Source organism: Macaca mulatta, chromosome 10 (assembly GCF_049350105.2).
Source record: "Macaca mulatta isolate MMU2019108-1 chromosome 10, T2T-MMU8v2.0, whole genome shotgun sequence".
NCBI classification, from domain to species: Eukaryota; Metazoa; Chordata; class Mammalia; order Primates; family Cercopithecidae; genus Macaca; species Macaca mulatta.
Window position 1 is genome coordinate 33,790,550 of NC_133415.1, and position 14,862 is coordinate 33,805,411.

The 14,862-nt window shown below is 49.7% G+C and overlaps 2 protein-coding genes and 1 long non-coding RNA gene across 5 annotated transcripts; 1 reads left to right on the top strand and 2 right to left on the bottom strand.

The window, feature by feature from the left end:
- The first annotated feature begins 20 nt into the window (after window positions 1-20).
- LOC144331958 (syncytin-1-like) lies at window positions 21-11,399 on the top strand. 2 transcript variants are annotated; one of them, XM_077950858.1, is made up of 4 exons: window positions 21-1,200; window positions 1,412-2,609; window positions 3,263-3,431; window positions 9,126-11,399. In XM_077950858.1, exons 2-4 carry the CDS (start codon window positions 2,467-2,469, stop codon window positions 10,581-10,583), a joined length of 1,770 nt encoding a protein of 589 aa, XP_077806984.1. In that variant the 5' UTR covers window positions 21-1,200; window positions 1,412-2,466; the 3' UTR covers window positions 10,584-11,399. The 2 variants fall into 2 exon arrangements, with proteins under 2 accessions (XP_077806984.1, XP_077806985.1); XM_077950859.1 differs by having other exon boundaries at window positions 1,072-2,609; window positions 9,126-9,357; window positions 10,533-11,399.
- On the bottom strand, window positions 569-14,843 carry DGCR6 (DiGeorge syndrome critical region gene 6). 2 transcript variants are annotated; one of them, XM_077950981.1, is made up of 5 exons: window positions 14,722-14,843; window positions 14,465-14,625; window positions 2,310-2,410; window positions 1,562-1,702; window positions 569-1,108 (listed from the first exon to the last, which is right to left on the bottom strand). In XM_077950981.1, the coding sequence occupies exons 1-5, from the start codon at window positions 14,802-14,804 to the stop codon at window positions 959-961; spliced, it is 636 nt and encodes a 211-aa protein (XP_077807107.1). In that variant the 5' UTR covers window positions 14,805-14,843; the 3' UTR covers window positions 569-958. The 2 variants fall into 2 exon arrangements, with proteins under 2 accessions (XP_077807107.1, XP_015005125.3); XM_015149639.3 differs by having other exon boundaries at window positions 14,705-14,843.
- LOC144331977 (uncharacterized) lies at window positions 2,703-11,611 on the bottom strand. Its single transcript, XR_013399635.1, has 2 exons — window positions 11,494-11,611; window positions 2,703-2,851 (listed from the first exon to the last, which is right to left on the bottom strand). It is a non-coding gene; the product is annotated as an uncharacterized LOC144331977 (long non-coding RNA).
- Window positions 14,844-14,862: the final 19 nt, after the last annotated feature.

Consider the following 14,862-nt stretch of genomic DNA (forward strand, 5'->3'; position numbering starts at 1 on the left):
AGCATCATCTGTTCCTGGAGGCCAGGCCCTGCGCAGACCTGGACACCCCCAACCCTGACTCCACAAGGACCCAGCAGGGCCCATGGGCCCAGGCGAGCATGGAGGGGACTCATGCAGATGCAGAGGCCAAGCTCTCTACGTGGGCCTGGCACGCCTTCCCCTGGGGCTCCTGCCACCCGGAGTCCTCTACCCCAGTGACCTGCATCAGGCGCCTCCTAGTGGTTCCCACAGGACACTGACCAGGCTGCGGCAGGCGCACACCTGCACCCCGGGTCTTCTCCCACACTCTCCAGCCCCCAGCCCCACAAAGCAGGCTGGATGTGGTCCTCATGCCCTGGGGCTTGGATGGGGGCCCCGTGCAGATGGCAGTGACAGCATCCTGGGAGCAGGGCTGGGGCAGGAAAGGCTGGAGGGTCCCAGTCTCCGTACAGGGGGAGGGGTGGCGGGCTGGGCACACAGCCCAGGAAGGGGCCCCCAGGCAGAGGCCTCTGCTGCAGCAGAGGCGGGGGCCCTACTGGGGCCCTGGTTATGGCAGAACCTGCAGCTGTCACACAAGCCACACGCGGGCCACACTGAGGCATCTTTATTTCTCTGGGTCACACAGAGCTTGGGTCTCGGAGCCTCTTCTGCATGGGGGCTGCAGCTGCCAAGGGAGCGGCTGAGACCAGAACAAGCACTCGGGTGGCCCGCGGTGCAGGCTGGGATGTGCCCCGTGGAGTGAGAAGGTGTGAGAACCCCCGGCCTCACTCTCTGCCGGGCCCTGAAGCAGACAGCGGCAGGCTGGGCCGGCCTTCCTTTTATGAGACCAACCTAGCGTTTGGCAGCAAGTCCCAGACGCAGGGGGACAGGCAGCCGGGTTCACCCGGCCTCTCCTCAGCAGGGGACCCCTGTGGGCAGCTGGGAAGGCAGTGGCCAAAGGTCAGAAGATGAACTCTGCCCAGACTTCTGCTGCCTGTGGCTATGGTGGGACAGGGCTGCCTTTCTGGTCACACTGGGCAGCAGGTGGCTGCCAAGGACCTCCCAGTCCCAGGGCTGCCTTCCCTGCCCGGCAGCCCCTCTGCTGCAGCTTCCGGATGAGTTCCAGCAGGTTCATCTGCAGCATCAGCTCCTGGGATACAGAGGGGCACCGTGAAGGCCAGAGTGACCCCCGGGCCCCTTTCACCCCGGCCCAAGGGTGCCAGGCAGTGAGCCCACAGGGCGGCCATCCTGTGAAGCCTGGTCATGGCCTGCCAGGACAGGGTAGAATCTGAGCCTCTGCCCCCAGCAGGGCCACTCGGAATGGCATGTGGGAGGGGAGCAGAAGAGGGCCCTGTGGGGCACAGCAGGCCTGGGGAGGGTGGGCAGTGCCCCGTGGCTGGCTGGCTCACCCTCCTGTAGGGAATGGGCCTGGCCTCCGTGCTGGGAATGGCAGAGAAATCCTTTCCAGAGTCTCAATCCTTCCACTTCACCCCCTATACCCTGAGCCTGGCTCCCCAGGGACCAGCGGTGAAACCCCAGATGGAATGGGGTCTTTGGGGCCCAGGGGCACTCGGGCTAGGGCGGAGCAGGCCCAGGCACTGACCTGTGGGTTGGTGGTCACATAGAAGCCAGCCACCCCCGCCTTCTCCAGTGTGCTCTGCTGGTCAGCCACCTTCCGGTCCAGCTCCAGGACGATCTTCCGGTCCATCGCCCGCTGCTCCTCACGGATCCGGTGTTCCACCGCCTGCCATGGGGGGTGGGGCGGGAGGGGGAGGGCAGCTCAAACACATGCTCCTGCTGCCATCCCCAGCAGCACCAGCTCTGACACCACCGATGCATCCTCAGCACACCCAGGCCTCTCCTCGGCCATGCGAACTCCTGAAGGGGGCCCTAAGGGGCTTCCACAAATGCCCTAACTTGGGGCTGCCTTGGGACCACACACACATCTCCACAGGCACACCCTGCCCCATGGCTTGTTGGTTACATGCCAGTCTCTGGTTGTCCCTGTGCTCCCTGGGAGAAGGATGGGCCCCTTCCTGGCTGGCCCCATCACCCCACCATTGCCCTTGTACCCCCTCAAGGCCACCTGCTCTGCGGAGGCCCCAACCTACGAGGAGCTGCTATCCAGGGGAGCAACGGTGGGCCCTCACCCTCCACCCAGCCCCAGCACACCTGGCACCCTCAGGGAGGAGCCACCTGGTGGGACTCACTAGGCCTCCAGTGGCCCACTCAGGCCCAGGGTAGCCACCCACGCCTGAGGCCCCCACACCCCTTCAGTACAGCCCAGTCAGCAGAGCCAGGTGGTGCCCACAAGAGACCTGGGCTGGCCACCCTGCCTGTGCCCCCCATACCTGTAGTTCTTGCTGCTGAGCCGCCTGAAGCACAGGCAGGTTGTGGGGCCGGCAGGCCTGCTGGGCTTCCTGGTGCTTCTGCCGCAGCGCCTGCCTGAGCACTGGGAGGGATGAGAGCCGGTCAGCAGGTGGTGGGACTTGGCAGCAGCCCTCACCCATGGGCACCTGCCTTGCCAGCCCAGCGGAGCAGCCAGGCCAAAGGGGTATCTGCACTGGGGACGCCGGCCTCCTCCATCCTCCCACCCCACTGTCACCCAGGGCTGGGCCCTCCAATGGCAACTCTCCAGGGGACTCCAGAAGGTACGGGTGGACTGAAAGAGGGTGGGGTGGGGAAGACTGGCCAGGTGGGGCCAAAGCTGCAGCCGCAGACCCAGGGCAGCTGGAGGAGGCGGGTGGGAGGGAGGCTGCAGTCTGAGGGCTTCAGGGCCCCCATGGCCACAGGCCACTGGACATCTACTCAAGTGTCGGAGACCACCTCAGACAAAAGCACAGGAAAGGAGCAGGAGGAGCGGGGTCGCTGAGCCTGAGTGTAGGGCCTCTGCCTACCTGTCCGGAGCTGCACGCCCCAGCCATAGCGAATAATAATTGAGGATTAAACGCCTGAGCTATATTCATTTCCACCCCACACCTTCTCCCTATCTTTGCCTTTTTTCCCCTGTACTAATACCTCATTAAAGATGGCGCTCTTCCTGCTTCTTCTTCACTCACTTTTCCCGCGCCTGGGAAAATTGTTACTTAATAGCGCAAGCGCAACATGACATCCGACCGGAGAAACCGAAACTAACCTGGCCACGCCCTCGGCAATGAGATCATTTCCGCCTTAGCCCAACCCCTTCCCTTCCAAGTGTATATAAGGCAGTGCATTACCGCCATTAAACGAGACTTGATCAGAGCACTGTCTTGTCTCCATTTCTCGTGTCTCTTGTTCCCCAAATTCCCACCCCCTCCTCCAGGGCCTGCACTCACTATCCCGCGGGCCGGGATACGTGGCGCCCGAACAGGGACCTGGAAACGAGGGACTCCGTGAGGAAGAGGACGCCAAAGGACGGTCGACCGCTAACGAAGACAAAAGGAGTCAAACTCTTCCGATCACGACGGGAACCTGCCACGTCAGGATCGAAGGTAAGTGACGCGTCCGAAATGGGACAAGAATTAAGCCAACATCAAATATATGTAGGACAATTAAAAGAGGCTTTAAAGATACGAGGAGTAAAGGTTAAAGGTAATGATTTGTTTAAATTTTTTGATTTTGTAAAAGATACTTGCCCTTGGTTCCCACAGGAAGGAACTATTGATATTAAAAGATGGCGTAGAGTAGGGGATTGTTTTCAGGACTATTATAATACTTTTGGGCCAGAAAAAATTCCTGTAACCGCCTTCTCTTATTGGAACCTCATTAGAGATTTAATAGATAAGAAGGAGGCCGATCCGCAAGTCATGGCTGCGGTCGCTCAGACAGAGCATATTTTAAAGGTTAGCTCCCGCTCTAACCTCACAAAGCCTCCGCAAGATACGGAGGAAGATCTCATTTCCCTCGAAAGTGATCATGAGGCCGGGCGCGGTGGCTCACGCCTGTAATCCCAGCACTTTGGGAGGCCGAGGCGGGCGGATCACAAGGTCAGGAGATCGAGACCACAGTGAAACCCCGTCTCTACTAAAAATACAAAAAATTAGCCGGGCACGGTTGTGGGCGCCTGTAGTCCCAGCTACTCGGGAGGCTGAGGCAGGAGAATGGCGTGAACCCGGGAGGCGGAGCTTGCAGTGAGCCGAGATCGCGCCACTGCACTCCAGCCTGGGCGACAGAGCGAGACTCCGTCTCAAAAAAAAAAAAAAAAAAAAAAAAAAAAAAAAAAAAGAAAGTGATCATGAGGAAATCAAGTCTCCTTCTGTAACAGATAAAGAAATACCACACGAAAACAAACCAAAAAAATACCCAATTTTACAGATGCTTCAAAAGGAGGAGGAAATTAATAAGCCTAATCAATCGGATATAAATTGGGATGATTTAGAGGAAGAGGCGGCTAAATATCATAACCCTGATTTGCCTCCCTGTTCTTCATACCCACCCCCATATAATAAGACACATAATGAGGCTTCTGCGCCCATTGTTATGGCAGCAATAGATCCCAAAGAAGAATTAAAGCAAAAAATTGCTCAACTAGAAGAACAGATTAAACTTGAAGAGTTACATCAATCATTGATAATTAGGCTCCAAAAGCTAAAAACAGGAAATGAAAAAATACCTAACTCAGACGCTATGGAGGGTTCCTTGCGCCCACTTCAGCGGCCTGGACAACATGTTCCAAGAGGGGGGTTAGTTGCTAGCCGACATAGAGAAGACTCCTCCCCCAAAGACGTTTTTCCGGTCACTGAAACCATAGATGAACAGGGACAGGCTTGGAGGCATCATACTGGATTTGATTTTACTATTATAAAAGAGTTAAAGACTGCTGCCTCTCAGTATGGGGCTACTGCTCCATATACTCTTGCTATAGTGGAATCTGTAGCTGAGAATTGGCTCACTCCTACAGACTGGAATACCTTAGTCAGGGCAGTTCTTTCTGGGGGAGACCACTTAATTTGGAAGTTAGAGTTCTTTGAAAATTGTAGAGATACAGCTAAAAGAAATCAACAGGCAGGAAACGGTTGGGATTTTGATATGTTAACTGGTTCAGGTAATTATGCAGACACTCAGGCCCAAATGCAATATGACCCTGGACTGTTCTCACAAATCCAGGCTGCTGCTACAAAAGCCTGGAGAAAACTTCCCGTTAAAGGAGATCCAGGGGCCTCGCTCACAGCGGTTAAACAAGGACCCGATGAGCCATTTTCAGACTTTGTGCATAGACTTATGACCACGGCAGGTAGAATCTTTGGAAATGCAGAAACGGGTGTAGATTATGTTAAACAGTTAGCTTATGAAAATGCTAACCCCGCCTGCCAAGCGGCAATCAGACCTTATCGAAAGAAAACAGATTTAACAGGATACATTCGCCTTTGTTCAGATATTGGGCCCTCATATCAACAAGGCCTAGCAATGGCCGCCGCTTTTAGCGGCCAAACAGTAAGAGATTTCCTCATTAACAAAGGTAAAGATAAAGGGGGATGTTTTAGATGCGGTAAAAGGGGACACTTTGCAAAAGATTGCTGTGAAAACCAAAATAAGAGTCCAGAAGCAAAAATCTCAGGCCTTTGCCCAAGGTGTAAAAGAGGAAGGCACTGGGCAAACGAATGTAAATCTAAAACTGACAGTCAAGGAAATCCTTTACCCCCCAGGCAGGGAAACGGGATGAGAGGCCAGCCTCAGGCCCCGAAACAAGCATATGGGGCAGTCAGCTTTGTTCCAGCCAGCAACAGCAATCCATTTCAAAACTTAGTAGAGCAACCCCAGGAAGTGCAGGATTGGACCTCAGTTCCACCTCCCACACAATACTAACACCTGAAATGGGACCGCAAACCTTAAATACCGGAATATATGGACCCTTACCACCTAACACTTTTGGGCTACTTTTAGGAAGAAGTAGTGTCACCATGAGAGGCTTACAAGTCCTCCCTGGAGTTATCGATAAAGATTATGAAGGAGAAATTAAAATTATGGCCAGAGCTATTGATAGTATTATTACTGTCCCTCAAGGAGTTAGAATAGCTCAGTTACTCCTGCTACCTTTGGTTAAAACAGATAATAATATCCAATACTCTAATAGAAATATAAAAGGTTTCGGATCATCAGATATATATTGGGTGCAACCAATTACAAATCAAAAACCCTCTCTAACCTTATGGTTAGACGGGAAGGCATTCACTGGACTAATAGACACTGGGGCTGATGTAACTATCATTAAACAGGAAGATTGGCCCTCTCATTGGTCTACCACAGAAACTTTAACTCACTTGAGAGGAATTGGACAAAGCAGTAATCCTAAACAAAGTTCTAAATACCTAACATGGACAGATAAAGAAAACAATTCAGGCCTCATTAAGCCATTTGTCATCCCTTACCTACCTGTTAACCTTTGGGGGCGAGATCTGCTCTCTCAAATGAAAATTATAATGTGTAGTCCAAATGATATAGTTACTGCACAAATGTTGACTCAAGGATACACCCCTGGTAAAGGTCTTGGAAAAGGAGAGAACGGTATCCCACAGCCTATACTGGTTTCAGGACAATTTGATAAAAAGGGGTTTGGAAATTTTTAGCTCAGGCCACTGACATACCTGCACCCCAAAGGTGCGCTGACCCCATTACTTGGAAGTCAGATGAGCCCGTTTGGGTTGATCAGTGGCCTTTACTCAATGATAAACTAAGTGCTGCCCAACAGTTAGTGCAGGAACAACTAACAGCAGGACATATTGAGGAAAGTAATTCCCCTTGGAATACACCTATTTTTGTTATTAAAAAGAAGTCTGGTAAATGGAGACTCTTACAAGATTTAAGAGCAGTAAATATCACTATGATCCTTATGGGTGCCTTACAACCAGGATTGCCTTCACCGGTTGCGATTCCTCAAAAATATTTTAAAATCGTTATTGACCTTAAAGATTGCTTTTTTACAATTCCCCTTCACCCTGCTGACCAAAAAAGATTTGCCTTTAGTCTTCCATCTACAAATTTTAAACAACCAATGAAGCGCTATCAATGGAAAGTCTTACCTCAAGGTATGGCCAATAGTCCTACCTTGTGTCAAAAATATGTAGCTGCCGCTATAGAGCCAGTCAGAAAAACATGGGCACAAATGTATATTATACATTATATGGATGATATTTTAATAGCAGAAGAAATTGGCGAACAAGTCTTACAGTGCTTCGCCCAACTCAAACAAGAGTTAACAGCAGCCGGACTACAAATAGCCCCAGAAAAAGTACAATTACAAGATCCATACACTTATCTTGGTTTCCAGATTAATGGACCCAAAATCATTAATCAAAAGGCCGTTATACATCGTGATCATTTAAAAACTTTAAATGATTTCCAAAAATTACTGGGAGACATAAATTGGCTTCGACCGTACTTAAAGCTCACCACAGGAGAGTTAAAACCTCTTTTCGATATATTAAAAGGAGACTCTAATCCAAAATCCCCCAGGTCCATTACTAAAGAAGCATTAATAACACTCCAACAGGTAGAACATGCCATTGCAACACAATTTGTTACCGGTATTGAGTATTCTCAGCCATTAATATTCCTTATTTTTAACACAACAATAACCCCTACTGGCCTATTTTGGCAGAACAATCCCATTATGTGGGTACACCTGCCCTCCTCCCCTAAAAAGGTTTTGTTGCCTTATTATGATGCCATAGCTGATCTAATTATCTTGGGAAGAGAGAACAGTAGAAAATACTTTGGAATAGAACCCTCTACCATTATACAGCCCTACACTCAATCACGCATCCATTGGCTGTTACAAAATACGGAAGCCTGGCCAATTGCTTGCGCTTCTTATACTGGCGCGATTGACAACCATTACCCACCTAACAAACTTATTCAATTTTGCAAACTTCATGCGTTTGTATTTCCCCATATTACCAGTAAAGAACCTCTCAATGACGCATTACTAATTTTCACTGATGGATCCTCCACAGGACTTGCTGCTTACACTTACAATAATGTAGTCGTCAAATTCCAGACCACTTATACATCAGCTCAGCTGGTCGAATTGCAAGCTATAATTGCAGCACTATCAGCTTTTCCTTGTCAGCCACTTAACATTTATACAGACAGCGCCTACCTGGCTCATTCAATACCCCTCTTAGAGACCGTGTCTCAAATTAAACATATTTCAGACACAGCTAACCTATTTTTGCAATGTCAACAACTTATCCGAAAAAGGACTACTCCCTTTTTTCTTGGGCATATTAGAGCACATTCAGGATTACCGGGACCTCTAACACAAGGTAACGCAACAGCTGACACGGCAACAAAAACCATAGCCACAGTCACTACAGACAATTTGCAACAAGCGCAAAAAGCACATGCCTTACATCATTTAAACGCCCAAACCTTAAGACTTATGTTTAAACTTACCAGAGAACAAGCTCAACAAATAGTTAAACAATGTGCCAACTGCATAACATATTTACCTGTTCCCCATCTAGGAGTTAACCCCCGAGGACTCATCCCCAACGAAATTTGGCAAATGGACGTTACTCACCACTCAGAACTCGGTCAACTAAAATATATCCATGTATGCATAGACACCTATAGTGGATTCATCTGTGCAACTCTCCAAACAGGAGAGGCCACCAAACATGTCATAGCTCATTTATTACACTGCTTTTCTATTTTAGGAATACCCAAACAAATCAAAACAGATAATGGCCCCGGTTATATAGCCAAAACCTTCTTACAATTTTGTAATACCCTACAAATTAAACATACCACAGGCATTCCCTATAATCCCCAAGGACAAGGTATAGTAGAAAGAGCTCATCTGTCATTAAAAACTATTATCACAAAATTAAAAGGGGGGAGCTGGTACCCCGTGAGGGTACCCCCAGAAACATACTCAATCATGCCCTGTTTATCCTTAATTTTTAAAATTTGGACAGTCATGGAAAATCGGCTGCCGACCGCTTCTGGCATCCTGAATCTCAAAAACAGTTTGCAATGGTAAAATGGAAAGATCCACTTGATAGTTCATGGCATGGCCCCGATCCAGTTTTAATTTGGGGAAGAGGCTCAGTATGCATCTTCTCACAAAAAAATGATGCAGCCAGATGGCTGCCTGAAAGATTGGTAAGACAAATAAATCATAACCATTGTCAGTCCAGGGAAGATAAATCTCCCTGAGAAGTTCTTTCCTTCTTGTTTTTCAGAAAATGAAGCCTAACATGAAATTCCTTTGGAGAATAATCGCTCTATATAACATAGTGACAGTCTATGCAGGTTTTGGTGACCCTCGTAAGGCAAGAGAATTATTACGAAAACAATACGGCCAGCCTTGTGACTGCAGAGGGGGACAAATATCTGAACCTCCGTCAGATAGAATCACCCAGGTGACCTGCACGGGCAAGACAGCTTACCTAATGCCAAACCAGTTATGGAAATGTAAGTCTACCCCAAGAGATACCTCACCTAACGGGCCGCTCCTAGAATGCCCTTGTAGCTCTTTCCAATCTTCTGTACATAGTTCCTGTTATACATCCTATCAACAATGCAAATCAGGCAATAGAACATATTATACGGCCACATTACTAAAAACACAAACTGGAGGCATTAATGACGTACAAGTATTAGGATCCACTAATAAACTTGTACAATCTCCTTGTAACGGCCAAAAAGGAAAGCCTGTTTGTTGGAGCACTACCGCCCCCATTCACATTTCTGATGGAGGAGGCCCATTAGATATTACAAGAATTAAAACCGTCCAGAAAAAATTAGAAGAAATTCATAAAGCTTCTTATCCTGAACTTCAATATCACCCTTTAGCCCTGCCTGAGCTTAGAGATAATTTTAGGCTCGATGCCAAAACCTTTGATATCCTCAATGCTACTTACAATTTACTTCAAATGTCCAATACAAGCCTGGCCCACGATTGTTGGCTTTGTCTTAAAATGGGCCCCCCTATTCCTCTAGCCATACCTAACCTTTCATTGCCCTATGTCAATTACTCAAATGAATCCTTAGTAAATAATTCCTGTCCTATTACCCACCCCCCCTTAGTTCAACCGATGACGTTTTCTAATTCCCCTTGCCTCTTTTCACCATCATATAATAACAGTAAAGAAATTGATTTAGGCTATGTTGTGTTTGGCAACTGTACTTCCATAATCAATGCCACCAACCCTTTGTGTGCTATAAATGGCTCGGTTTTCGTTTGTGGAAACAACATGGCATATACGTATCTACCTACAAATTGGACAGGGCTTTGTGTTCTGGCCACTCTTCTCCCCGACATTGATATCATCCCTGGAGATGAACCTATCCCCATCCCCGCTATTGAACATTTTATTTATAGACCGAAACGAGCCATACAATTTATTCCCTTGTTGGCTGGACTAGGAATCACCACTGCTTTTACTACAGGAGCCACAGGCCTAGGAGTCTCACTAACCCAATATACTAAATTATCCAATCAATTAATCTCAGATGTACAGACCTTATCCAGTACTATACAAGATTTACAAGACCAAGTAGACTCGTTAGCTGAAGTAGTTCTCCAAAATAGAAGAGGTCTAGATTTGTTAACGGCAGAACAGGGAGGGATATGTTTGGCTTTACAGGAAAGTGCTGTTTTTACGCCAACAAATCCGGAATCGTCAGAGATAAGATAAAAACTTTGCAAGAAGAACTAGAAAAGCGCAGAAAAGGCCTGGCCGCCAATCCACTATGGACTGGACTTGATGGACTTCTCCCCTATCTCCTGCCATTCCTTGGTCCTTTACTCACTCTTTTACTCTTCCTCACTCTCGGGCCTATAATCCTTAATAAGCTTATGGCATTTGTCAGACAACAAATTGAGGCCTTCCAGGCCAAACCTATACAGGTTCATTATCATCGCCTTGAGATGACTGAAAATGGTGAGTCTTATTTACCTTAATAAGACCACCTCCCCTGTGTGCTGAACTGGACAGTCAATGACGGGTAAGAGGACACTATCTCCATCGGAGCCTAAGACAGGAGGGCCGCCCTTGCTGCTGCCTTATCCCATGACGGGCCTAGAAGGTGGGGGTGAGTTGACCCAACCTAAGACAGGCGCAGTTCCCGAGGGGTTTTCTTATCATAAAAATATAAAAAGGGGGACCTGTCCGGAGCTGCACGCCCCGGCCATAGGGAATAATAATTGAGGATTAAACGCCTGAGCTATATTCATTTCCACCCCACACCTTCTCCCTATCTTTGCCTTTTTTCCCCTGTACTAATACCTCATTAAAGATGGCGCTCTTCCTGCTGCTTCTTCACTCACTTTTCCCGCGCCCGGGAAAATTGTTACTTAATAGCGCAAGCGCAACATGACGTCTGACCGGAGAAACCGAAACTAACCTGGCCACGCCCTCGGCAATGAGATCATTTCCGCCTTAGCCCAACCCCTTCCCTTCCAAGTGTATATAAGGCAGTGCATTACCGCCATTAAACGAGACTTGATCAGAGCACTGTCTTGTCTCCATTTCTCGTGTCTCTTGTTCCCCAAATTCCCACCCCCTCCTCCAGGGCCTGCTCTGACTATCCCGCGGGCCGGGATACCTACCAGGGGTGTGCTCGGCCCCTCCACCCTTCAGGGTGGGCAGCCGCCTCCCCCATCTGCAGCTCCCAGCCCCTGCACAGCGTCAGACCGAGAAGGGTGAGCTGACCTGGCAGGCCCAAATTTGGGATGAACCTGGGGTGCCATAAGCCTGTGCGGCTCTGGGTCAGGGAGTCTGTGTGGCTTTGAGGGGCTCACCCTCGGCCACCAATCAAAGCTCCACGGTCCCTGCTGAACTGTGCACAAACACAGATGTGTGCAAACTCTAGTCTGAAGAGAATGTACAGAGGAAGCAATCATGGGACATAAACCATCATGGCAAAAATGGAACATGCAGCACCCCGCAGCTGGCGCCAGTGACCAGTAAGTGCCAAATGGCTACAGCTCCCCAGGAAGGAGGGGTCCCTGGCCACAAGAAACGTGAAACCCAACACTCTGTTCCTGGGAAGAGCCCTGATGTTGCAGCTCTTCTCTGGTGGCAAGTTTCCAGGGAACTTCAGGGTCCCTGAGGCTCCCCTGCGGGTAGCCTGGCTTCCACTGTGCCTACAGCCTTCCCCGATCTCCTGTTTCTTGGCATTCTGTACACACCTCAGTGATGGCATTTATCACATGAAATATGTTTCAAACCAAGAGCTCCCTCGAGACATCTCCATAACACAGGGAAGCAGGGAAATGTCATCTCCTTCACTCTACTGATCAAACATTGCTACAAGTGCCAGGCCCACTACCAGATTCCACTAGGTAGGCAACCAAAAGGGAAGAAGAGAGCCACGCCGGCTGCCTGTGTAGAAAGGGCCTGGCCTTAGACATGCCCAGGGAACACAAAGGAGGCAGGAGCAGCCAGTCACCCCTGCCAAATCAGAAAGGAGAAGGAGAAAGTCAACGCAGGCATGCCTGCTGCTGGTGGAACCAGGGCCTGGCCCAAACCTGAAGCACAAACAGCACTGGGCCCAGGCAGTTACTGAAACTCCCCATCCTGCTAGAAGGAACCACAGCTCTATGGAAAAATGGCGGATTCCAGGACTGAGACAGGGAGAAAACAAGAAAAGATGAGCATGAACATGTACCTGAACCAGAAAGCAAGGAAGTACTCACAGAATGACGGGGAAGCATCTAAAGGAGCCTGGAGTGCCCCCACTGGCCACACATGGCACAGTCTGAGCAATAAGGAATAATGAGCCATGCCCTTGGGATTAAACTGTATGCCTCTTACAGCTCAATAAAAAATTTTAAAAAGACAAACGCCGAAACATTTAGGGGAAGAAGTAATGCCAATTACACACAAACTCTTCTGGAAAACTGAAGAGGAGAGAACACTTCCAAACTCATCCTATAAGGCTGGCAAAAACCCTGATACCCAAACCAGATATTACATGAAAACTATAGACCACATTTTGTCATGAACATAGACAAAAAAATTCTTAACAAGATTTTAGCAAATCAAATCCAGCGTACATAAAGAGGATACTACAGCACGACCAAGTAGGATGGAATTCAAGTAACTGTAATTCACTGTAGTCATAGAAAATGATTCACCACGTAATCATCTCAAGAGCTGCCAAACGGGTCTACCAAAATCCGACATCCATTCTTGATAGAAACACGAATCCTGGAGCAGATGGACAGCGCCTGCCTTCTGGGGAAGGGCGCCTTGCTCCGCTAGGAGGAATTTTTGCCACATTAAACCTGCTTCTAATCAGGCTTCTACCAGCAGTCCAGTGTACAGGAAACCCAGAGAGTGGAGAAGCAGGTTAAATGCACGAGGAAGCAGCCTGATAGATCCACAGCAGGGCATTTGCTCTGGACTCTACACAAAGTCAATGCCACAATAAATGCTGGGGACTGTTCCAGAAGCAAAGAGACCAAAGTAGCCAACTGTAGTATATGAACTTGGACTGGACCCTTACTTATAAATCAACAATTTGCCACAAGTTAGGTAGCATGATGTGGCCGTGCACTGAAAGTCAGGAGTCACCCGGAACAGTTAATTTCTCTGGGGGCTACCCTCGGCAGCTGTGTAGGAGACCGCTCTTGTTCTAGAGAACTTGCTCCCAATCCGAGGCCAAGGTTGACCCCACCCCTCGGTTGTCTGGAGGCATTCTTGGTTTTCCGGACTAGGGAGGGTACCCCTGCCATCCTGCAATGCGCAAGACAGCATCTCACCATAGACTTATCCAGCCACAAATGTCAACATTGCTGGGTTGAAAATCCTGGTCTCCAGGAACGCTGAAGACTCTAGGTGAACCGCTATGCTGTCACATGCACGCATTTTGGGATATCAAACACTAGAGCAGAACGTTCACTACTGAACTTCCAGCGGCGAGCACAAGCGCACGCAGTAGACTATCTTTTCAGCTTTTCTAAATGTTTCAACTTTTAAAAGAAGTTTGGGAAAAATAAAATAGCGAAGGTTGAAATCTGATGGTGCAGGGGCACCTGGCCTATATAATTCGCAGGAAAGAACTCCCAAGCGCACCAAGCATGCGGCTCAAGTGGGAAGCTCTTCGGGTTTGCGAGGGCGCCACAGGAGACAGTGCTTAGGAATTTGATGTGCAACTGGAATGAGGCCCTGCGAGGTCTGAGAACTGACCCTGAAGGGCGCTCGCTGCACAGCTGTCAACAGACCTCCAATTACGAAGGGCAACCAGTCAGAGCCACCACCAGAGTCTGCCTGTAGGCCAATCAGGCACCGAGGCCTAGGGCCGTCCCGCCTGGAAGGGGCTGGGGCACAGGGAAGCCCGAGCAAGGAGTTTCTGCTAAGAAGTGGGGGCTGCAACAACTGAAAACAAAACTAGTTGGACCCACTGGTCACTAAAAAGGCACTGTCTCAGTCTCCGCGCCCATGGGTTTTGTCAATCTCGGGGACCTTTTCCGAACACTCCCAGGGAAGGAGCCGATCTGCACAGATAACAAGAGCTGCCGGGAGGCGCCGACCCCAAGGGGGAGGCACCTCGTCCCGCTGCCCCCGCGCACCTCGGTGCTCGTTCTGTAGGCGCAGGCGCTGGTTGTACAGGCTCTTTTCAGTGAGGTGCTGGATCTCCAGTAGCCCCTGCACGATTTCGAACACGGTGCCGTCGAGAAGCGCCAGGGCCAGGTCGCTGAGCGTGGTGTAGGACAGGCGCTGCTGGAAGGAGCTGCGGGGTAGGGGGGCGCGGTGAGCCCTGGAGGGACCCGACACCGCCTCGGCAGGCCGCCGCCCGCCCGCCCGCATACCTGGGCAACTCCTTCACAAGGCTCTGCAGCGCGGACAGCAGCTGGTAGTGTCGCTCCTGCTGCCGGGCACCGTCCGCCACCTCCTCCAAGGCGCCCGCATAACGCTCCATGGCGCGAACGCCCGCTAGCCGCCTGCAACAGCGACAGCGCCCCCAGCT

Coding starts and splice junctions, on each gene's coding strand:
- DGCR6 (XM_015149639.3), bottom strand. CDS start 14,814: ATGGAGCGTTATGCGGGCGCCTTGGAGGAGGTGGCGGACGGTGCCCGG. Junction 14,626..14,704: donor CTTGTGAAGGAGTTGCCCAG/GTATGCGGGCGG, acceptor CCTACCCCGCAG/CTCCTTCCAGCAGCGCCTGT. Junction 1,703..2,309: donor CTCAGCAGCAAGAACTACAG/GTATGGGGGGCA, acceptor CCCCCATGGCAG/GCGGTGGAACACCGGATCCG.
- LOC144331958 (XM_077950858.1), top strand. CDS start 2,467: ATGGGCACCTGCCTTGCCAGCCCAGCGGAGCAGCCAGGCCAAAGGGGT. Junction 2,610..3,262: donor TCTCCAGGGGACTCCAGAAG/GTACGGGTGGAC, acceptor CCCCTCCTCCAG/GGCCTGCACTCACTATCCCG. Junction 3,432..9,125: donor CTGCCACGTCAGGATCGAAG/GTAAGTGACGCG, acceptor CTTGTTTTTCAG/AAAATGAAGCCTAACATGAA.